Here is a 25,080-nt window from a genome sequence, read left to right as displayed (position 1 = left end):
TAAGGATCAAATAAGGTTAGTGATAAAAAAAAATAATATATAAAAAAAAAAAAAAAGGGGCAGACTAGATGGGCCAAGTGGTTCTTATCTGCCGACAAATTCTATGTTTCTATGTTTCTATGAGTTCAGCCTCCATTCATTCCACCTACAGCGCCATGGGACTTGAATCTGGTTTTAGATTTCTTACAGTCTTCATATTTTGAACCCTTACAGCAAGTGGATATAAAGTTTCTCACTTGGAAAACAATTTTTCTTCTAGCCTTAGCTTCGTCAAGGCGTGTTTCAGATTTGGGTGCCTTGTCATGCAAGCCACCGTATTTGGTGTTTCATGATGGCAGAGCGGAACTTCGGACGAATCCCGCTTTCTTACCAAAGGTAGTGTCCTCTTTTCACATCAATCAACCAATAGTAGTTCCTGTGTTGACAGCACATTCTGGAACTCTGGATGTGGTACGCGCATTACGCGTTTATGTATCCCGAACGTCTTCAGTTCGTAAGACGGATACGTTGTTTGTTCTCTAGGATGCTGCCAAAATGGGTTGGCCAGCGTCTAAACAAACCTTATCCAGATGGATAAAACTGACCATACGTCAGGCTTACCTTCATGCTAGGTTACAGCCGCCTACATCAGTAACCGCTCATTCCACACGTTCTGTGGGAACTTCATGGGCAGCTGGTCGGGGAGCTTCTACGACGCAGCTTTGCCGTGCGGCTACATGGTCTTCAGTGCACACGTTTGTGCGCTTTTACAAGTTTGATACGTTTGCGGCATCAGCATCTAGCTTTGGCCGCCTAGTGTTACAGGTGCCAAACAGCTCTCCCGCCCACGGGGGAAGCTTTGGTACGTCCCAAGAGTACTCCAGTGACCCCTAGTGGATGAAAAAGAAAATAGGATTTTGGTACTTACCAGGTAAATCCTTTTCTTTGAATCCATAGGGGGCACTGGATGCCCACCCAGAGCAGTTTTACCGGGTTTGTGGTAAGTTCAGGGGATCTTATGGTAACACACTCTCACCGACTGGTTCACATTATCAAGTGCTGGTTATGGTGTCAACTGTTTAGTTGTCAGTAACGTTGGGTGTCAACTTTGTTGTTGTCTGTTATGTTATATGTAATACTCCATTGTCAACCTCTCTATAGTTCCTGTTCGGCTCAGTAAAAAACACTGAGGTACTCGGGGATATGGAGGGGTGGAGTGTTCTAAATTTAAATATTCAGTGCCCTGTTCCTACGGAAACCGTCCATATCCCAAGAGTACTCCAGTGCCCCCTATGGATTCAAAGAAAAGGATTTACCTGGTAAGTACCAAAATCCTATTTTTAGAATCATAATCTCCTGTCCATTGCCGAGTCCATAAGACCCTCCTGGCAGAAATGGACATAGCATTAATTCTAGAGCCCAGCAGGCAAATGTCCCTCTGAGCATCCCGCATATATAAGACGACGTCTTTGATATGGCCCAGGGTTAGCAAAACAGTATCTCTGTCGAGGGAATCTATGTCGTCTAACAGAGTATCTGTCCACGCTGCTACAGCACTACACATCCAGGCTGAAGCAATAGCAGGTCTCAGTAGAGTACCAGAGTGTGTATACACTGACTTCAGAATAGCTTCCTGCTTTCTATCCGCAGGCTCCTTTAGGGCGGCCGTATCCTGAGACGGCAGGGCCACCTTTTTAGATAAGCGTGTCAGTGCCTTGTCCACCCTAGGGGATGTTTCCCAACGTAACCTGTCCGTTGGCGGGAAAGGGTACGCCATCAGTAACCTCTTAGAAATCACTAGTTTCTTATCAGGGGAACTCCACGCTTCTTCACACAATTCATTTAATTCATCAGATGGGGGAAAAGTCACTGGCTGCTTTTTCTCCCCAAACATATAAACCCTCTTGGTATTAACCGGGTTACTCTCAGAAATGTGTAATACATCTTTCATTGCAATAATCATGTATCGGATGGCCTTGGTCATTTTAGACTGTAAATGTGCCTCATCATCGTCGACACTGGAGTCGGACTCCGTGTCGGCATCTGTGTCAACCATCTGAGATAGAGGGCGTTTATGAGCCCCTGACGGTTTCTGAGTCGCCTGGGCAGGTGCGGGTTGAGACCCCGGCTGTCCCAAGGCTGCAGCGTCATCAAACCTTTTATGTAAGCAGTTTACATTGTCATTTAAGACCTTCCACATATCCATCCAATCAGGTGTCGGCCCCGACGGGGGCGATACCACACTTATCTGCCCTTGCTCCGCCTCCACGTAACCTTCCTCATCAAACATGTCGACACAGCCGTACCGACACACCGCACACACACAGGGAATGCTCAGACTGAGGACAGGACCCCACAAAGTCCTTTGGGGAGACAGAGAGAGAGTATGCCAGCACACACCACAGCGCTATATAACACAGGGATTTTCACTGCTAATAAGGGATTTACCCAATAGCTGCTTTTTTTGTATTGTTTTGCGCCTAAATTTATGTGCCCCCCCTCTCTTTTCAGCGGAGCTGTGAAGGGAAAATGGCGCTGGTGTGCTGAGGAAGAAGGCCCCGCCCCCTCAGTGGCGGGCTTCTGTCCCGCTTTGCATGTAAAAAAATGGCGGGGGTTTTTACATATATACAGTGCTAGACTGTATATATGTATGTTTTTATGCCAAAGGTACTTCAATTGCAGCCCAGGGCGTCCCCCCCCCCCCCCCCAGCGCCCTGCACCCTACAGTGACCAGAGAGTGTAAGTGTGCTGGGAGCAATGGCGCACAGCTGCGGTGCTGTGCGCTACCTTAATGAAGACAGGAGTCTTCAGCCGCCGATTTCGTCGTCTTAAAGCTTCTGTTCTTCTGGCTCTGCAAGGGGGACGGCGGCGCGGCTCCGGGAACGGACGATCGAGGACTGGTGCCTGTGTTCGAACCCTCTGGAGCTAATGGTGTCCAGTAGCCTAAGAAGCACAAATTAGCTGCAAGCAGGTAGGTTTGCTTCTCTCCCCTTAGTCCCACGTAGCAGTGAGTCTGTTGCCAGCAGAATCTCACTGAAAATAAAAAACCTAATAAATACTTTCTTTACTAGTAAGCTCAGGAGAGCCCACTAGGAGCACCCAGCTCTGGCCGGGCACAGATTCTAACTGAGGTCTGGAGGAGGGGCATAGAGGGAAGAGCCAGTGCACACCAGATAGTACCTAATCTTTTCTTTAGAGTGCCCAGTCTCCTGCGGAGCCTGTCTATTCCCCATGGTCCTTACGGAGTTCCCAGCATCCACTAGGACGTCCGAGAAAAGCAGAGCCATCCATGCTAAGTTTAATACTAGGTATACTAACAGGATGGCTAAAGAGATGGGGGGTAGGGAATGGGGAGTATGTGGGCATATGTAGTTGCAATGCCTGTCCTCTCCACTTTGAAGACCTATTCATGATATGGGTGACCAGCGTTTGGGATCCCGCCGGCCACCATACCGGCGTCTGGATCCCGAGGTTCAGAATGCCAGCAGGGGGGGGGGGAGGATTTGTCAGCGCAACGAAGCCCCTCGCGGGCTCGATGGCTTGCTGCGCCCGCCAAAGGTTCCTTCCAGAACATACATGGTTGAGTAAGGATTGTAGGAGGTTGAAGATTACAAGTATAGTATTCATCTTCACAATCTAATCTTCTGCATGCAGAAGAATCTCTTTGACTCCTACCCTATGAATTCTAAGTGGTTTTCATCTGGTAAAGGCTTTAAATTGTACTGAAATAGCTGCCCTTGGTCTTTCACAGCCTAGCATTGCTGAGAAGTGTCAGACAAAGGGTGAGGGCCAGGGATCAGGCTCTGAGAGATGCTCAGGGCCACAGATTTCTCATTTTAATTGTGAAGTGTAACAATCTTCCAAATTACCAGTATTTGTCTATGGATTGTGAACTAATACAACTAGATTCATATTCAAGACTAATGGCACAAATGATCATTTTGTCCATGATCTAAAGCTGGGTACACACTAGGCGATATTTTAAACAATATTGCTCATTTCTCCTGCATGGTCCACAGGGTATCCACAGGATACATTGGGGGTATATGGTGGAGCGACAGTGGATTTGCACCAAACGGTCAAAGCTTTTTGGCCTCTCAGCATGCAATGGGCCCGTCCATATATCCCACCTCCTGGCTCAGGCAAATCAGTGTTTTGTTTGGTGCGGCAGGAGCCGGACCATGGTCAGAGGGCTGCTGTTTTTTGGCAACCATATGCTTTCTTATTTTATTTTTTATAGTCTTACTATTTTTTCCGAGTGATCTTTCTAAAAAGCGTTTTATACGTACCTTAGAAAGAGTCGCTCCAATAACTCCCCGCCGGATCGCGATAACGCTTACCTACGGGTACTGTGCTGTTTCTGCGGGCGTCTGTGTCTGATATACTAGCAGGTCCAGCAGACGTTACCAGGCTGTGGCCGGAGCATGGGGAGAAGGTAAGGCATTGGTTCCGCTTAGAGGGGGAACGCGGACACAGCCGCACTGTTTTGGAGGAGACTACCAAACAGTTGCTGATGCGGCTGCCACCGAGAGTGCACCAGCGCTAGGCCTTAGGCATCATAGGCTCCAGGGGTAGTATGAGGACGCGATCCCTAGGGTTGATGTCAGCAGTGGGGAGTCAGACGCTCCCCTGGTCGCCTGCCTCTTAAGTAACCGAGGCAGGCACAGGTTCTAGTTGAACCTTCATGGGCTACTTTGCACAGACATTATCCAATGTAGCTGAGCAGATAATGCCAGCCCCTATACAAGTGATAGGTTATCCTATTAACCCTTACATGCAAATTTAATTCTGAGGTTATCCACATAGGGCAGGGGTGGGGAACCTCTGGCCCGCGGGCAGTATAAGACCCGCAAAGCCGTTAGTTCCGGCCCACCCGCTTGTGTGTCAGCTCCGTCCGGCGGCGGCGTGTCTCAGCTGTCAGGGCAGGGAGGAGAGCGCAGCTATATGTCCGGCTGCAGCGGCGGTTAGGATCTCAAACCAGCTGCCGGTTTGTGAGCCAATCAGAAGCCTGATTGGTTCACGAACTGGCGGCTGGTTCGAGATCCTACACACCACCGCCGCCCAACATAACCGCGCTTTCCTCCCTGCCCTGACAGCTGAGACACTCCGCCATTGGACGGAGGGTGAGCAGCATAGTGGGGGTGGAGGGGGGCATGTGTGGGGGCATTTGTGTATCTGGCACTGTGGGGGCATTTGTGTATCTGGCACTGCACTATTTGGGGTATATGTGTATCACGTCCCATTTTAACTGGCCACACCTATTTTTTGGCGCACACACACTGCTTTTACGGGGCATAACTACTGGGGGGCAGCGTAATTTTTAAGTTGATAATTTTTGTATGGTCCCCGAAGGATTTAGTAAATATACAAATGGCCCTTGGTAGAACAAAGGTTCCCCACCCCTGACCTAGGGAATGACCGCCTCTTAATAAAGGCATGCTGAAAGCCTGGTGGTAAGTAAATCACGTAGACATGATACAACCTCTTCAGTCTACACATGTTTAGCTGAGGAGTCATTGGACTTCGGAAGGTCAGCTCAGTGGACATACCTGAACTAATTACAGATGGGTCCATGGTTATCTTGGCTGGTTTGCTGCGCCTAAGCACAACATGATTTATTAACATAAACCCTTCATCTATTGTTCTCAGCTGCAATACAATACAGTGAACAATACAGTACTGGATTAAGTCCGACTGCCCAGTCTCAGTTAATTCTATTAAAGGTCAAGATAAACATGGGCCTATCTTTAGAGCTATGTAAGCCATTCTATCCTCAGAAGCAGCAGAGCCTATGTTAGAAACTAAGGCGGCTGTGTTTAATCGTCCCAAAATAGCTGATGTATGTTGGGTTACGCCCAGTAGGAAGTTAGAATTCCAGGAAATGGTATTCCAGTTATCCTCATCCAGCTGGGGACTGTTTAAAAAAAGAAGGGTGGCTCCCAGAGTAGATTCGCAGATCTTATAATGGTGCGAAAATCTACATTATTTTTGTTTTCAACATAAATTAATGATGTCATGGATAGGCGATGGTTTTCTAAAGACCATTTTTTCTTTTTGTCTGGGACAATCATTAGACCAGCCTTGGCTTTAGGAAAAAGGGGGGAAGGGAAGGAGAAATAGCTGCGCTCCTGGATAGCTGCAAATGGTATGTATAAGGAGATGTCACTCTATCTCCAATGGGGAATCTCAGACAACGAAAAAAATATACAACCTTTTTTGCGCTTACCCAAAAAGAAAATAATGTTACAACATACAACAATGAATTTTATAGTCCAATGTGTAAAGTTCTCAAAAAGGCCACAATTCTCAAATGTCCTTATTCCTACGTATGGGTGCTCACATCATCGAAAAAGGTTACGAATAAAATGGATCATTCTCCAAGGGTACACACCGTACTCACTCAGTGAGTGTGTGGATGTTGTCCATAAAGGTATCTTTCTCCAAGGATCTTCTGTATCGTATGAAGTCGTCAAATGGTGTCTTCTCTCTGTCAATTCCCTTCATACAAAATATAAAATGAGAGAACCAATAGTGTAGTATTTCCAGAACTAAATGATGAAGTATTGCACAAACAGGTAACCACCAACGTACCCAACTTACGTAGGTACGTATGATGATCCTCTTTTAAAGGTATCTTTGGGGGGGTGACTAGATAGTATAGGATACTGGTGTCAGAAAGCAATGTGTACCCCAACTCACATTTCCAAGGCTCTGGATATGCCCGTAAAGGTTTCTTTGGAATCCTTCTTCCTTAAAAGCTGACTTCGGTGGTCTGTACTTCTGGGTCTCATGTGTTGATGTCAGGTAAGGAAAGACCTAAAGAATGGCTCATCAGGAATGGTTGTGATTCTACAATTATTGTCGATGAAGATCTTTGCGGGCAGGTGTACAGTGCAGCCTTGCCAGTGTCTCTCTGGGAATGAAACGGAGTTCTGTCGTGCACAGCAGGACTCTTAGAACTGGATGTACGTTTTACATTCACTTTTTCAATAGTTAAGAAAGTGACTGTATGGTTGCAAAAAGGACGTGCGCACTTTTTTCCAAGGAATGCGACACACCCATCCTCCTTTTGTTTTTCCTACAGTGCCTTGGGATTTAAGTTACTTTTAAAGGCCCTTTAGGTTGTCCCATTTGAACCACTTGAAAGATCGGATTTTAAATGGTTGACAGCTAAAGTTCTCTTTCTACTGACTTTTTGCTTCAGTTAGAAGAATTTCAGATTTAGGGGCATTGTTATGCCATCCTCCATTTCTGAATTTTTTATCCAGATAGAGCAGTTCTTCAAACCAAATCTGGGTATCTTCCTAATGTGGTTTTTAAATTCCATCTTAGTGAAGAAAATGTAGTCCCTGTCTTCTAGGGGCCGGACTTTGTTGCGGGAGATGCAGCATTGGACGTAGTGCGTGCCTTAAGGATTTACGTGGATCATAACAGTGCCATCAGAAAGACAGATACTCTCTTCATTCTCTATGAATTTCACAAGAGAGGATGGCCTGTGGATAAGCAGACACTGGTGAAGTGGTTTCGGATGAAAATTTCAGAAGCATATTCTCAAGCTGATCTCCCTATTTCCGGCTAATGTCTCTGCTCATTCTACTTGTAAGGTAGGTCATTATGGACCGCACAGTGTGTTGTTTTAGCAGAATAGATATGTTAGGTAGACACGTTCTCCATTTACACATTCATTAGACATTATGCCTTGATACCTTTGCCTCTCAGGACCCTGAATTCGGGGAAAGGATTCTCCTGTCTAATCAGGAGCGTCCCCACCACTAAATTGCTTTGGGACATCCCAATGTATCCTGTGGATACCCTGTGGACCCTGCAGGAGAAATAGAAGTTATGGTAAGAACTTACCGTTGATAACAGTATTTCTCCTAAGTCCACAGGTTCCACAGGGAACCTGACGCACCTGATTTGAGGATCCTTTTACTCACTAACCTCTTCCATCTTGTACAAAAGGGTGTGCATGTGTGTTCTTCTCGCCTGATTAGGGCTCTACATGATGCTTCTGCCTTGAAATTTGGAAAACAACTGATTTGCCTGAGCCAGGTGGCGGGATATATGGACGGGCCCATTGCATGCTGGGAGGCCGAAAAGCTTTGGCCGTTTGGTGCAAATCCGCTGTCACTCCACCATATCCCCCCAATGTATCCTGTGGACTTAGGAGAAATACTATTATCAATGATAAGTTCTTACCATAACGTATATTTTGACACTTTGGAGTGATATTGTTTATAATATTGTCCACTGTGTACGCATTTTTTTTATTATGTACGCTACCACGGGTTGCTAGCGAGGTCTTCTGTTGTCTGTACATGCAGGTCAATTTTGGCTATGTCGTTAAGAATAAGGTGCGTATCGTCCAGTCTATACACTATGAACAATGAATGACTAACAACCCCCATGAAATTACTACCCACTAGCTGAAAAACCCTAGTTTTGCTTGACTCCTGTATATCATTGGTCATTTGTAAAAATTGCTCAGTGTGTGTGCTCAATGTCGTTTGTCCGAGACTCCGGGAAGTTCAAGGAAAAACGTTCAATGATATCGCTCAGGGAGCATTATTGTCTAGTGTTTACCCAGCTTAATTATCTCCCAACTGATATCCAAGATATCTGGTTTGGTTGTAATCACCATAGCCTCCATGCAGACCGCAAGATCTGACAATGTTTTTATACCAAACATATCTGACATATATATAAACATATCATGTTTATTATAGTCGAGGGTAAATTTATATAGAGCCAAAACCTGTACAGACGGTTCAGTCAAGATCTCAAATACAGTCTAGGAAAAAAGTAATACCGCACCAATTCAGGATATAGATAGGTTAATATAGCTATAGACCAAAATAAAGACAATAGTGGGCAGAATTCCCTATGGTTGTCTAGTTGGTGGTTCACATAGGGGTATATGCAATTGCGGTCGAATTCCCGAAAATGTCGAAAAACGGAACATTTTCGACAAAAAATAATAATTCGACAATGCAATTCAGTACTTTTCGTCAAAAAAACGGACTTTCAAAATTCGACTTTGTGAAATTCAACATTTGTCAAATTCGACATTTCTGCAGTGGTACAAATGCGGCAATTCGACAAAAGTATATTCAATTGAAGATTTTAAATTCGACAACAGTGCTTTTAGACCGTAAATTCGTCATTTTCAATCCGCCACACTTTGCTGGCGGAATCTAATAAAAAAATGTAAAAACATGTTTTTTTTTGTGTTTTTTTTTTTTATTGGTAATAGCATATCTATTTATATTAGAAGGGATTAGGTACTTGGTTTGTCTATTTGGGAGGCACAAGTATTATTTATATATTTTTAATAATATATATTTTTTTTTAAATGGAATGGTAAAAATCAGGAAAAAAAAATGCGTGGGGTCCCCCCTCCTAAGCATAACCAGCCTCGGGCTCTTCGAGCTGGTCCTGGTTCTAAAAATCCGGGGGGAAAACTGACATGGGATCCCCTGTATTTTTAAAACCAGCACCGGGCTCTGCGCCTGGTGCAAAAAATAAGGGGGACAAAAAGCGTAGGTGTCCCCCGTATTTTTTACACCAGCATCGGGCTTCACTAGCTGGGTAGATAATGCCACAGCCGGGGGTCACTTTTATACAGCGGCCGTGGCATTAAATACGCAACTAGTCACCCCTGGCCGGGGTACCCTGGAGGAGTGGGGACCCCTTCAATCAAGGGGTCCCCCCCCCTCCAGCCACCCAAGGGCCAGGGGTGAAGCCCGAGGCTGTCCCCCCCCATCCAAGGGCTGCGGATGGGGGGCTGATAGCCTTTTGAAAATTGAAAGAATATTGTTTTTTCCAGTAGTACTACAAGTCCCAGCAAGCCTCCCCCGCAAGCTGGTACTTGGAGAACCACAAGTACCAGCATGCGGGAGAAAAACGGGCCCGCTGGTACCTGTAGTTCTACTGAAAAAAAAATACCCAAATAAAAACAGAACACGCACACCGTGAGAGTAAAACTTTATTTCACACATGTCGACACACACATACTTACCTATGTTCACACACCGACCTTTGTCCACTTGTCCAAGTAGAATCCACGGTGTACCTGAAAATAAAATTATACTCACCTGATCCAGTGTCCTGTGGTCTTTTATTATAATCCACGTACTTGGCAAAAAAAAAAAAACGAACACCCGGACCAGGCGGACTGAAAGGGGTCCCATGTTTACACATGGGACCCCTTTCCCCGAATACAGAGACCCCCCCGTGACTGCTGTCACAGAAAGGTCTCTTCAGCCAATCAGGAAGCGCCACTTCGTGGCACTCTCCTGATTGGCTGTATGCGCGTCTGCTGGCAGACAGCGCATCGCACAGCTCCCTCCATTAGTTTCAATGGTGGGAACTTTGCGGTCAGCGGTGGGGTTACCCGCGGTCAGCCGCTGACCTCACCGCTGACCGCAAAGTTCCCACCATTGAATATAATGGTAAAGCTTTGCGATGCGCTGTCTGACAGCTCAGACGCGCATAGCCAATCAGCAGAGTGCCACGACGTTGCGCTCGCTGATTGGCTGAAGGGACCCTCTGTGACAGCAGTCACGGGGGGGTCTCTGCATTCGTGGAAAGGGGTCCCATGTGTAAACATGGGACCCCTTTCAGTCCGTTTGGTCCGGGTTGCCGTTTTGTTGTTTTGCCAAGTACGAGGATTATTTAAAAAGATCCGGACACTGGATCAGGTGAGTATAATTTTATTCACAGGTACCCCGGATTCTTCAGTGACGAGGGGGGCGTGGCAGTCGGCGGGTCAACATAGGTAAGTATGTGTGTGTCGGCATGTATGAAATAAACTTTTACTTTCACGGTGTGTGTCTCCTGTTTTTATTTGGGTATTTTTTTCCCAGTAGAACTACAGGTACCAGCGGGCCCGTTTTTCCACCCGCATGCTGGTACTTGTGGTTCTCCGAGTACCAGCTTGCGGGGGAGGCTTGCTGGGACTTGTAGTACTACTGGAAAAAAACAATATTCTATAATTTTACTCAGGGCTATCAGCCCCCCATCCGCAGCCCTTGGATGGGGGGGGGGACAGCCTCGGGCTTCACCCCTGGCCCTTGGGTGGCTGAGGGGGACCCCTTGATTGAAGGGGTCCCCACTCCCTCAGGGTACCCCGGCCAGGGGTGACTAGTTGGATATTTAAAGCCACGGCCGCAGGGCGCTGTATAAAAGTGACCCCCGGCTGTGGCATTATCTGTCCAGCTAGTGGAGCCTGATGCTGGTGTAAAAAATATGGGGGACCCCCTACGCTTTTTGTCCCCCGTATTTTTTGCACCAGGCGCAGAGCCCGGTGCTGGTTTTAAAAATACTGGGGATCCCCTGTCAGTTTTTCCCCCGGATTTTTAGAACCAGGACCGGCTCGAAGAGCCCAAGGCTGTTTATGCTTAGGAGGGGGGACCCCACGCAATTTTTTTTCGGGCTTTTTACCGGTTTTCCCGGGTTTTTTACATTTTTACAAGTCTAATCAAAATCCGTCAAATCGGCCGTTTTTCGACAGCGGGACTGTCGAATCCATTTTTTATTGAATATGTTGAATTCCGGCACCCACTTGCCGGAATTCGACGGTCGAATTGTGTCGAATTAAAAAACGGGCGAAAAATTGCCGCGATTCGCCGGCAATTGCATATACCCCATAGAGTCAGTACTAAGTCCTAAAGAACAACAGGTAAAAAAAAAAAAAGAAGACTTGTGTTGGCACACTATTATATTGGAAATAAATTGAATTAGTTGAGTTAAAATATAGTTTTATTAGGTATGCCTTAAAAATAGGTATTGATAGATATATCACAAAAAGGGTAAAAATAAGACAGAACACATCAATAAAAGGCCCAATCACAGAGGGTCCGTAAGCTGAAATATAAGTGACTATGATTTCACATAATAGCTACTATTGTACGTAAACACTCCACATAGTCATAATAGACTAGACCCAATGCAAAATTGGATAAAAAGTAACACAATTGACCAGATTCTTGTCAGTTCTTGGTAAACTCACGGGTATGACCTAGGATACAGAATATATGACTCATACATGTCCCAGATCTGAGGTTATTGTTCTTATAGTTTCCAGTTATTTGTGGATGGTGAATATAGTATTGTAAACATACAATAAATGGTGACAGAAGCAAACAAATATGAAAAGAATAGTTGTATAGATTACTGCCCAAAAAAAAAAAAGTTGTATTACAACTTAAAAATGAAAGCAAACTGTATAAATTGTCCATAAGTGGTTAGAACATGTTATCCCAAGATGATGACTGGGATTAGGCCCTTGAATCACCTACGGTAGAGTTGCCCAAACACATGTCTATTGATGCTGGGCACTGTTGTTATACTTTTATTTTGACAATATTCCAAACATTGTGGGGTATGGGAACATGTACTGAAGTTTCATAATTACAATATGGACACACCAGTTGCTTTTTTAAATATAGCTGTGGTCCGTGTCGTATCTATAATGGGTTCGGATGTAATGACGTCAGAGTTGGTGGAGGTGCCAGACTTTTTTTGTTTTAAAGCGGCAATCACTTACAAGGCATTGTTTTGCCTTGGAAATGAATGTCACTTTAAAAAAACATTTGAGTTCAGCCAGGAGTCTGCACCTTCGGTGAATTCGGATGTCATTACATGCCGCCCTTGTGGTATCAAGTTAATTACTTACTAGTCATATTATCTTGAGCGACATGCCATGCTGGAACCACCGCTCCTGGAGTGGTCTCTTTATGCAGTTTTCTGTAAGTTTTGTATAAAATGTGATTATGACAATATTTAGAAACTATATTATCCTATAGCTGAGACATAAGGAAGCCTTTTTAATAAAAGATTATGTATTCTGAGCCTGTCCTCTTGTGGGGAATCTGCTAATTCTATCAGTGAGAATGGACTTTCAAAGTTCTTTGTGCTCTTCTCTGTGTGCCTGGTGAAGTAAATTTTTTATGCTGAGGCAGTATCACATTGTTTCCTGGCCTGTCTCAGTAGCGGTTACCCCAGTAATATCATACTGTCAGGAACAGAGGTTGGGGGGCAGATGTGTTAAGTGGAAGGTGATAATTCACCAGCCAATCAATACGGGTTTGAAAAATGACAGGAGCTGATTGGCTGGTGCTTTACCACGTTCCACTTAACACTTCTTTATCACTTCTCCAGGCTTAATACACCTGCCCCTCAGTGTCTCCTCCTTCATCTGTTTATGTATTTATCCTTCAATAGCTCGGGGAGCTCTAGTAAGCAGTTGTTATACCTGGTTTGCTCCCCAGTAGAAGGAGAAATGGCTGCAGCCAGAGATGATGATGATGATGACAATATGATCTTACGATTTATACAATTTGAAAGAGAATACAGAAGGCTTTTTTGGGGGGGGTGGGGGGGGGGGGTTTTCTAATGTCAAAATGTACGATCCATTTTAATAAAAATGAAAAACTTTATAAAAATAGAAAGAAAAAAAACCATTATAAAACATACTCCTAGATGGAAAATACAATATCATAGCAATGTGTGTTATGGGATCTGATTTGGAGTTTTTACTAGCAGATCTGAATACAATCCATAAATTCCGATGGTGAGACTACACTGAGGGAATATAAATCAAAACCCTTGTAAGATTAAAGTATGTATCATCCAAGGTACAGGAATGCAGCAGTTATATACGCAAAGTATTAAAGTAAAAAATACAAAAGATTGAAAAAACCACTAGTAAAAAATGTAATGGGTATCTGCCGTTTACCAAATGGTACTGAATGGCCAGTGAGAATGCCTGGGCCTGATTCACTATCATTTGCAAATGTGAGAACGCACACACTGAGCAATTATCGGCAGACTGCGCATGTGCTGTGAGCGCATTGCATGTGCGCAAAGACCAAAATGGGAACGCTCTGCAATTGCAGGTCCAGTGAAAAGCGACCGCAAAGTGATTGACAGGAAGTGACCATTTGTGAGAGGCAACATGGCGTTTGTGGGGAGTGGTTGGAAAAACGCCGGTGTGTCATGGCCGTTTTCAGGGAGTGCATCTGATAGCTGCAATGAAAAACATGGCGCCCAGTGCGACTGCATTATTATTCTGAGTAGCCCTGGATCAACCGCAACCGTCAATGGTGCTCTATTTCACAAATATTGTTTGATAACCAGGACCCTAAGTAAGAGATTAGTATCTAGCAATGAAATAGATAACAGTTCATTTACATTCAGTTTCACTATAGTATAAAACCAGCGCACCTGCTCAAATTGATACAATTCCAGTCTTTATTTTTGTCTTTTAGTGGGAAAAACAAACACATTTATAGTGTAAGTACTTGTGTACCTTACAGCTTACATGTAAGAAGTGAGATGAAGCATAGCTTTCTCTTGTATACCCCCGCCCCCCTCCCCCTACCAAATTCAGGGGGAGATGTACTAAGCCATGGAGAGAGATAAACCACCAACCATCCAGCTCCTATTTATTTATTTACTAACAGTTTCTGACATACTGTACCTCTGCCCCATAGTATCTCTGACCTTGGCAGGCAGGCAGCCACAGGTTTTGGTAAGCTGAGAACTTGAAGTCTGCTGAAACATAAAGCAGCAGAAAAATAAATATATATTGCAGGTATAGGCAGAATCTGAATGTGTACAATGTTCTCTTCATATTGCAGCTATGAAGGTGAGGACTCCTCATTCTAACCACATTTAGCTCCTTATCAGAAAAAATAAAGAGCTGCAGGAAATCACAATAGTTTAAACAATATCCGTTTCTCACATACTGTGTCTTGCATCATTATTGTTGTAAGTACAGGAAAAATTGTGACATACCCGGGGACACATTAGACAAAACAAAAAAAAGTTGTATTACAACTTAAAAATGAAAGCAAACTGTACAAATCGTCCATAAGTGGTTAGAACATGTTATCTCAAGATGATGACTGGTATTAGGCCCTTGAATCACCTAAGGTAGTGTTGCCCAAACACATGTCTAGTGATGCTGGGCACTGTTATTATACTTTTATTTTGAGAATATTCCAAACATTGTGGGGTATTGGGAACATGTACTGAAGTTTCATCATTTACAATATGGACACACCAGTTGCTTTTTTAAATATAGCTGTGGTCCGTGTCATATCTATAATGGGTGCACACGGGGCCCTGGGTCTAGAGGGGGGCCACACCGCACACACTGTACCCAGTACCCATTTCTTCTATACTTGCCTCTCTGGTGTCTATGTGAGGGCCCCTCCTCTCCATCCTGTAGCCGGAAGCCCTGTTAGTGCTCTGAGTGCTAAAGACTCTGGCACAGTGCCAAGGTCTACAGTGCATGTACAGGTCTCCGCAACCTCAGGAGCTGCAAGGAAAATCTGTGTTAAATGTACCATGTGGGGCAACCCATAGATTTCTGCCACTTAACCTGAAATCTATGGGTTAATGTGCATTAGCCAAATGGGGAAATTGCCTAAAATTGAATAGCATTAATAATGGAGTTTTAACCTCTCTGTAAACACAGCAGCTAATTGAATCTGCCCCTTAGAATACTTGTTTTAGAGATGTGTGATGAATGTCAGTACTTAGCTATAATTCAAAATGACACATTGACAACTCTTATTGTACACACTTTATTAAGTACAGTATACCGTATATTTTATTACTTCACATAAAATACTGTTTTTTAAGAAAAATAGTAAAACTACAGGCAGCATGTTTGCTCATTATTATGCCAACCATTTAGTGCAGGGGGAACCGTTTAGCACATATAAACATACATGTTTTGATGTATGTCATCTATGTGTTGGCTTGTTTCCACTGGGATTGGCAATGCTTTGTGTATCAGGTGCTGTGGAGCACCCAGTACTCAGCATAAGGTATCACACTTCTTCTAATATTGTCCCCAGACTCCTAGCCAATGGGAGTCTGGGGGCGGGATTAGAAGGAGCATTGCTTTGTCCCATGAGACTGCCTTGTCAGCTGCAGGATAGAGCACTTGCAACACCAACTGCCAGTAAGTCAGTTTGGCATGACAGTAGGTGGCAGTTGGTGTGGCTCACCTATTTGAAATTTGGACTGCGCTGCAACCGCGACTGGACGCCTCAGTCAGTGTTGCAACTGATGACCAAAAAAGCCCAAAACAAGCCCAAACCAATCCTAAAAAGTCCACAAAAAAGCCCAAGTTTTTTGTTTTTAATTAAAATACATATAATTATTAGTGTTATGTCTGGCTACTACTCTGGTAATCTCAGATGCTGCTGGATGGACTGAAGAGAAGTTCTGGAACTTGAAGTTAAGTGGATAGCTTTCAGTTTCTTGAACTTTTTCTTCTGGTATCTGCCTCTCCAGTCTGTGGTAGACATTATGGGCCTTAATCAGACCCTGTTGCTGACGGGCGAAAATCGCAAACAGATGATTTTTGGCCATCTGCGCGCGCACCGCTGCTGCAGTGTGCGTGCTATCATGATGTGATCACATCCAGGAACGATGAGTTTGCATCATGACTGACAGGCAACAGGTGTCCGGAGACAGCGTTGCGGAATATGGGGGGGGGGGGGGGAGGGAGGGAGTGTATTGCGGGAAACGCAGGTGTGTCATGGCCAGTTTCGGGGGCCGGCCAATGACGTTGCACTGCTTTATTATAGTTTTTTTTTACTCTTTTAGAAAAATGCTTAAAACAGCCATTTAAGACCCCCAAATTCATCTATTCATCCACAACTTCTCACCTATGTCTTTGTGAGGATCTGTGTTGAATGGATGAATTATAATTACCTCTGATGGTTGGTGCCATAGGTACCTAAAGAAAAAAAATAAGTACAAAAACAAGCAACCACCACAAAAAAAAGCAACTTGACAAATAAACAAGCCCAAATCCGCATGTTATAAGCTGAATTTGCAACTATGGCCACAGTACACAACACCACTGCCGGAAGCATAAACAGTTGTCTTTCACTTCAGGAAAAGACCAGCTGGCTTAGATGCTAATTGCCTTGGCACATACAGTGCATCCAAAAAGTATTCACACCGCTTCACTTTTTCCACATTTTGATATGTTACAGCTTTATTCCAAAATGGAATAAATAAGTTTTTCCCCTCAAAATTCTACACCCAATACCCCATAATGACGTGAAAAGTTTTGTTGCGAAATTTGCAAATTTTTAAAAAATAAAAAAACTAAGAAATAACATGTACATAAGTATTCACAGGCTTTGCTCAATACTTTGTTGACGCACCTTTGGCAGCAATTACAGCCTCAAGTCTTTTTGAATATGATGCCACAAGTGTGGCACACCTATCTTTGGGTAGTTTCGCCCATTCCTTTTTGCAGCACCTATCAAGCTCTATCAGGTTGGATGGGAAGCATCGGTGCACAGCCATTTTCAGATCTCTCCAGAGAAGTTCAATCGGATTCATGTCTGGGCTCTGGCTGGGCCACTCAAGGACATTCACAGAGTTATCCTGAAGCCACTCCTTTTGATATCTTGGCTGTGTTCTTAGGGTCGTTGTCCTGCTGAAAGATGAACAGTCACCCCAGTCTGAGGTCAAGAGTGCTCTGGAGCAGGTTTTCATCCAGGATGTCTCTGTACATTGCTGCATTCATCTTTCCCTCTATCCTGACTAGTCTCCCAGTTCCTGCCGCTGAAAAACATCCCCACAGCATGATAATGCCACCACCATGCTTCACTGTAGGGATGGTATTGGCCTGGTAATGAGCAGTGCCTGGTTTCCTCCAAACTTGACGCTTGGCATTCATGTCAAAGAGTTCAATCTTTGTCTCATCAGACCAGAGAATTTTGTTTCTCATGATCTGAGAGTCCTTCAGGTGCATTTTGGCAAACTCCAGACGGGCTGCCATGTGCTTTTTACTATGGAGTCTGGCCACTCTACCATACAGGCGTGATTAGTGGATTGCTGCAGAGATGGTTGTCCTTCTGGAAGGTTCTCCTCTCTCCACAGAGAAATGCTGTAACTCTGACAGTGACCATCAGGTTCCTGGTCACCTCCCTGTCTAAGTCCCTTCTCCCCTGATCGCTCAGTTTAGACGGCTGGCCAGCTCTAGGAAGAGTCCTGGTGGTTCCGAACGTCTTCCATTTATGGATGATGGAGGCCACTGTGCTCATTGGGACCTACAAAGCAGATATTTTTCTGTACCCTTCCCTAGATTTGTGCCTTGAGCCAATCCTGTCTCGGAGGTCTACAGACAATTCCTTTGACTTCATGCTTGGTTTGTGCTCAGACATGCACGGTCAAGTGTGGGACCTTATATAGACAGGTGTGTGCCTTTCCAAATCATGTCCAATCAACTGAATTTACCACAGGTGGACTCCAATTAAGCTGTAGGAACATCTCAAGGATGATTAGTGGAAACAGAATGCACCTGAGCTCAATTTTGAGCTTCATGGCAAAGGCTGTGAATACTTATGTACATGTGATTTCTTAGTTTTTTATTTTTAATAAATTTACAAAAATCTTTTTCATGTTGTCGTTATAGGGTTTTGTGTGTAAAATCTTGAGGGAAAATATGAATTTATTTCATTTTGGAATAAGGCTGTAACATAACAAAATGTGGAAAAAGTGAAGCGCTGTGAATACTTTTCAGATGCACTGTATGTCTGAGTGTTTAATATACATGAATTGTAATAGCTACGCTGTCTCTGAGTGCCGCCGTTTTTTCATTGTACTCTTTGTGGGCCCCATAGCAACATTTTGAAAGGGCCCCTGTCCCAATGCTTGTTGAGTGACACCTCTCCGCAGCAGTTGTTAATTTTAATCCACATAATAGTTCCCTAGTTCATTTTATGATCCCTAGAAGTGCCCTAGTTCACATTTTGTCACATTGTAGGGCTGCCAGTATACAGTATACAGCATAGTATTCCCAATTCACATTATGACATAGAGTCCCCAGTTCATATTATGCCACAGTATAGTGCCCCCACTTTATGTTGTGCCACATTACAAGTGTCCCAGTTCATATTCCAATGCCCACCAGTTAATTTTCTACCTCATTACAATGAACAGGTCCAAGGACATACATAACTAGGAAAATTGTAGGCCCCAAGGCAAAAGATTTTAAGGGCCCCTATGTACCACCCAATGGTGAAAAATGTACAGTATATAACACATGTAACTGTGGCACGGAAGGTGGCACCTCTCAGCTCTGGGTCCCATAGCAGCTGCACTTCCTGCACCTATGGTAGCTATGCCCGTGTGTGTGTGTATATAATATATATAATGTTCACAGCATAACCGGCACTCACATAGATTCCACATCTGCTCCTGTGCCTTCGCTTGCTGTATTCAAATATATCCAATATATATATATAATAGTGCGGTGCTTTTGTACTTGAAGAGTATCTCCCGGCCACAGCAGCTCTTTCGGCTGGCCGGGAGTTGCTCATCGCTGCCCCGGGTCGCAGCGGCTGCGTGTGACGTCACGCAGCCGCTGCACCCCGCCCTCCGCGCGGTCCGGCCACGCCTGCATTGGCCGGACCGCCGTGCTGCCCCCTCCCGCCCAGCGAACGCCTCTGCCTGTCAATCAGGCAGAGGCGATTGCTAGGTAATGACTGCTTTCTGCCGTCTGGCATGCGCTGGCGCACTGGGGCGCTGGCGCATGCGCAGTTCCGACCAGATCACTGCGCTGCAAACAACTGCAGCGTGTGATCGGGTCGGAATGACCCCATAGTACATCTACCCCTCATTAATGTAGTGAAATAATAAGCACCACAAACACTCATTTGCTTCAGTATTGAAGTGTGTTGATCAAAAGGGTAAGGTTGTCCAGTTCTGAAATCTGGAGTCCCCTTAAAATTGAGATCTACATTTGCATGGAAATTAAAGAATTATACAATACAGAAACACATTAAACATCATTTAAATGTAACTGTATATCTGCAGTGTTGAATTAAGTAACACTACTTTGCCAGCTGATGGCTGGATACATACCTTTTTAAATTGCCCAACCAGTCAGTGAAATGTGTAATAACGAATTGTGAAAGTAGAATTATTTGAGCAATAATATATGTAATCTGCTGCTAACGTTCTAACTGAAATTGTGTCTCACGCAGGATTTCATGTTTTTCGAAGACACTGGAAATAAAAATTAGAATCTGAAGATGGATTTTCAAGCACGCCAACAGATTACAAGGACCAGTTCTGTTTTTTATGTTTGTTTGTTTGTTTTTTTTACATTTTACAAACTTGTTTTTTTTTTTGTTTTTTTTAATAACATGTACATTTATACATTCTAGTATGTCTGCTGTATGATTATACACAAGCTGCTCTGGTTTGTTTGCTACTGTATGTGCTGGTTACAGTTTGGATGGTTAGTTTATTTCTCCCTGGTTTGTTCTATAGCATATACTCCCTGCTGTATGGACCTAATATTGTTCCTGTACGGGTTCGGTATGACTTACCGCAGGCTCGGTATGCCGAATGTCATTATGCCGACATCGGTATACTGAGCGGTGGAATGCTGGCAGGAAGGCGAGCGCAACTAAGCCTGTTGCGGGCCCAGTGGCGAGCTTCAGGTTCTATTCTCCCTCTATGGGTGTCATGGATACTCATAGAGGGGGAATCACCTACCTCCCAGCATCTGTTTTGTGACCGCTGGGATGCCGACTGTCCCCCCATACTACTACTGTCACTGAATGTTGGCCTTCAGTGAATTCTGTGGCCAGTTACTTATGGTCTCATTCTAAGTTGGGAGTAAAGCAAAAAGCAAGTAACTGCACCTGGACAAGCAATGTTGCACTGCAGAGGTGCAAATACATTTATTTTTACACGCAGGGTACATATTGACTGCTTTTGCATGTAGTCCTTAAATGCTGTAGAGATTTATTTTTACACTCCAGTTTAGATTTGCAAACCTCTCAATTGTCTTGCTTCCAGTGTAAATTTGGGAGTATACCGCTGTCCCCGCTGTAGTCCGCAGTGTCAGGGAGAGAGGGCACTGTCATCTCTGCATAGCAGTGGGTGAATAGATGCCACATGCAGGGTGAGTCTGGGGGCAGTCCAGCATCTCTGAGCATGCTGGGCACAACCCCACAGTGCTGTTACATGGAGTGTCGTGAGGCTCTACCCCCTTGCCACGAGGATCCACTTGTTTTTCGGCCACGCGCAAAGTGTCCTGATTCTTGGACCTGCAAAGTGGGAGGTATGGATTTGAGTTTAGACCAGTTCCTTTCTAATCTAAATCTCTGCACTATTTAAATCTTCCCAAGCAGTGCAACATGGTTTTACAAAGGTGCAGTTGCATGCCATTTTTGCTTTACTCTAAACTGAAAATCAGGCCCTTAAGGTCAGTGACTTGAGGCAAATGGTATACTCTGTACATATGAATCCACGTTTTAATGCATTGATACTTCTAAAGCAAATTAAAGCTGCTGTATCAGTGTAGTTTATTGTGATTTGATCTAGTTTTAGCTTTATCTCTCATTTAGTAGAACTTTAATGTGTGTTTATGTTTGCATGATGAATATTGAATATGCAAGAATTTTGCTAATCACATGTAAATAAAAACTACCTCCATTTAAAACAGCCAAGATTAATGAATGTACTATTTGAGATATGGGCATTTAAAGAACACCTGCTGCCTCATTTTCTGAGATCATTGTGCCAAACACATTGATGTGATGCCCTATGACCACATGTTTACTGCGCAATGTGTTACATGCGTGTATGCAATACAGGACCTTTCTAAATGATTAGAAGACGGCCTTGTGGTGGGTGATTCACTGAGGCTAGCTTCGTAATTTTTTTTTTTTTTAAAGAATCCGCTTTGAAGTGTATGAGGTTTATTTACAAAGCACAGGTTCTAAAACCTGGTGCTTCTGACTGTGCTTACGTCTGTTTTAAAATAGCAATGCATTTACTAGCCGTATCTTGCTGGAACAGTTATTGCCTTTTGTAAGTATCGGGCATAAACATGATCGGCATCTGTGTTTTACAACCTGACGCTTTGTAGATACTGCATACCCCTATGCATTACCTCTCTATTGCTGGGGGAACAGATAGTGATTGCTTGTCAGTTAGACAAGTATAATTATTACAGAAAACCCATGTGATCTATAAATGTAAGTTGGCAGTTTTATTTCTTGGTCTGATCAGTTTCATTAGTGCTCTAGATCACAGGTTCTCAAACTCTGTTCTCAGGACCCCACATAGTGCATTTTTTGTAGGTCTCCTCACAGAATCACAAGTGAAATAATTAGCTCCACCTGTGGACCTTTTAAAATGTCAGTGTATAATTAATACACCTGTGCACCTGCTGGGTTACCTGCAAAACATGCACTGTGTGGGGTCCTGAGAACCGAGTTTTGGAACCTGTGTTCTAGATGGTAGCTACTGTGACCTACAGAGTAAAGGCTGGTTTTGTTCTTACAATTTAAACCACTCCTCTGTATGGTGATTAATGTCATGGCCTTGCCCTCTGCCATGCCTTCTGAGATACAGTGATGCAATATATAGTATAATTTGCCTTTAGTGTTTATGCTAAGGAACATATAAGGGCATTTTTAAAAAATTGGGCATTTCAAAAGTGTTTATTTTTTAATGTCCGTAAAAGCCTGCATATGAGTGTATAGAGAGAGAACCTATCCATCCCATCATCCACACGTTGGGTAGGCTATATCAAAAACATTGTCTGGCTTATGATATTACTGTAATTTTTCTTTATACCATTTTGTTAATAGCCTTATATGTATTGCTCCACCAGCACCTGTATAAGCCAATTTACCTTATAGAAAATGCTTTTGTTAAATGTGTAGTTTTCTATTTTCAAAATTTGTATACTTACGTAAGTGTTTAAATCTTATAATAGAGAAATTGTTTTGCATACTAGCAAAGGAAACCGTTTATTACACAGATTATCAAAACCTACTTAATTGTGTGTACCTTTCTATTGTATAGCTTGTATAATATAGTATAATTGTATCTATGTGTATATGTTTATATATATATATATATATATATATTCCATCAGACCGAACAGCACTTGGGACCACCACTATAGTTAATCAATTCCAAGTGTACTGAACCAACGTTCTCTTCCGGGTTATAAAACCAGCTTAGCTTATTTTACCAACACTAAGTAGCCCATCAACAGTGGGCAGACTCTACCCATGTGATGTACTTCTGGGTACCACAGTCAGCGTGTCCAGAGAGATCACCTACAGCTCATCACATACTGTCTGCAGTGAGATCAATCAGACTGACTGTGTCATTATGCTGCTGTGCATTTATTCTCACCAAAACTCAGTATACATAAACATACTGTTAAACACCCAAACTAAAAATGAAACAAAACATAGGAGAATTAATGCTGCTAGGAGTAATGACCGAATCAAAAGTGGGTTTATTGTCACAAATAGCAGAATGACTACTATTATCTAAAACACCAAGATGGGGTATTACAATAAAATAAACAGATACATTGTATAAAGATGCAGGATACATGGAGTGCTTAAACAATGACTACTATAGGTCATTTTAGAGGAGACTGTTTCAGTTAATTTTATCATTAAGTCCCAGTTGAGCTATGGTACAGTATTAATCTAAACATCCATCTTTTCTTTTATGAATAGTTTGCTGGCACTCATTCCCCCACGATAGGACTCGGGAACATGATCCATCTTGTAATAACATAGACAGGCCATTATGGCCTGCTTCTCTAAAGTGAAGGCTGATCAGTCTGCCTGCCTTCATGGGCCATCCTAATCGGCTGTGGTATGTTACTTGGGTGGAGTTGCATGGTCTGACCAGAGACTACACGCTAATTGTGGGATACTTAATGGTGGTGTGAGTTGTTCCTATAACCCTGTCGAAAAAACATGTAATGCTTTAAAGCATTGATTCAATACTCTTGGAATTGATTTTCTGTCTTGGTCCCTAAGTGCCATGACATCTATGTTCTATTAATGTGATTTGTTGGCTCTGTAAATCTATCTTTTGGCTTAAATGGCATAATGTATCTAAAAACTACAAGCTGTGACACATATAGTGTGCTTTTATTTTCCACAGAATAATGATTTTGAAAGCAGCCAATAAAATGTGTGTGTGAGACTATTTTGCAGTGTGTTTTGTGTCACCCAGGCACATGTGCACCATTTTTTGTCTTTTTAAAATCCCTATTTCTGTGCATAATGCTATAAATAGCCTGCTTTGCATAAGTTCCATGTTTGTAAATAATACACTGAGCTACACCAGTCTATTCTTTCATGTATTTCATGTTTCAGATATTATCAAACTGACCATGCTTGGCTGCTATCCGTGTAAGCACTATCTTACTAAATCACTTTCAAGCCTTTAAACTCGCTTTGATCACAAAGTGCCTAATTAAAGAACATTGGCCCTCATTCCGAGTTGTTCGCTCGCTAGCTGCTTTTAGCAGCATTGCACACGCTAAGCCGCCACCCTCTGGGAGTGTATCTTAGCATAGCAGAATTGCAAACGAAAGATTAGCAGAATTGCGAATAGAAAATTCTTAGCAGTTTCTGAGTAGCTTGAGACTTACTCCTACACTGCGATCAGTTCAGTCAGTTTCGTTCCTGGTTTGACGTCACAAACACACCCAGCGTTCGCCCAGACACTCCCCCGTTTCTTCGGACACTCCCGCATTTTCCCCAGAAACGCCAGCGTTTCTCTGCACACACCCAGAAAACGGCCAGTTTCCGCTTAGAAACACCTACTTCCTGTCAATCACACTCCGATCACCAGAACGATGAAAAAACTTTGTTACGCTGTGAGTAAAATTCCAAACTTTTGTGCTAATTTACTAGGCGCAGGCGCACTGCGAACATTGCGCATGCGCAGTTTGCGACTAATCGCTCCGTAGCGGAAAAAAATAACGAGCAAACAACTCGGAATGACCCCAATTGTGTCAGCACTGAGTTCAACAGCATATTGACCAATTATTTAGTAAACTACCTCTTATCACTATAGACTAACTGGTATAACAGTCATACATGTATATGCAAGTTACTGTTTTGTATAAAGGTAAAAATAAATGTATATGCATATTCCTTCTGTTTTTGGGTATTTCCTCTTGAATACAGATTTTGAAGTCACTTAGAGGGTTACAGATCAATAGATCTAGAGTAAGAAAGTATACTTGTTTTAGGTTGACCATAAAAAGGTTGAAAT

The 25,080-nt window shown here is 43.4% G+C and overlaps 1 protein-coding gene across 2 annotated transcripts in view; it reads left to right on the top strand.

Moving 5' to 3' along the window:
• Window positions 1-24,959, top strand: part of LOC134909271 (phospholipid scramblase 2-like) — a 128,497-nt gene extending 103,538 nt beyond the window's left edge. For both annotated transcript variants that reach the window (XM_063915970.1, XM_063915971.1), the window contains exon 9: window positions 20,007-24,959. In XM_063915970.1, the coding sequence (XP_063772040.1) occupies window positions 20,007-20,045 (39 nt within the window). In that variant the 3' untranslated portion in view covers window positions 20,046-24,959. The remainder of the gene's footprint in view (window positions 1-20,006) is intronic.
• Window positions 24,960-25,080: the final 121 nt, after the last annotated feature.

The sequence above is a fragment of the Pseudophryne corroboree genome, chromosome 4, assembly GCF_028390025.1.
Source record: "Pseudophryne corroboree isolate aPseCor3 chromosome 4, aPseCor3.hap2, whole genome shotgun sequence".
Lineage (NCBI taxonomy): Eukaryota > Metazoa > Chordata > Amphibia > Anura > Myobatrachidae > Pseudophryne > Pseudophryne corroboree.
This window is presented reverse-complemented; position numbering and strand designations above follow the sequence as displayed.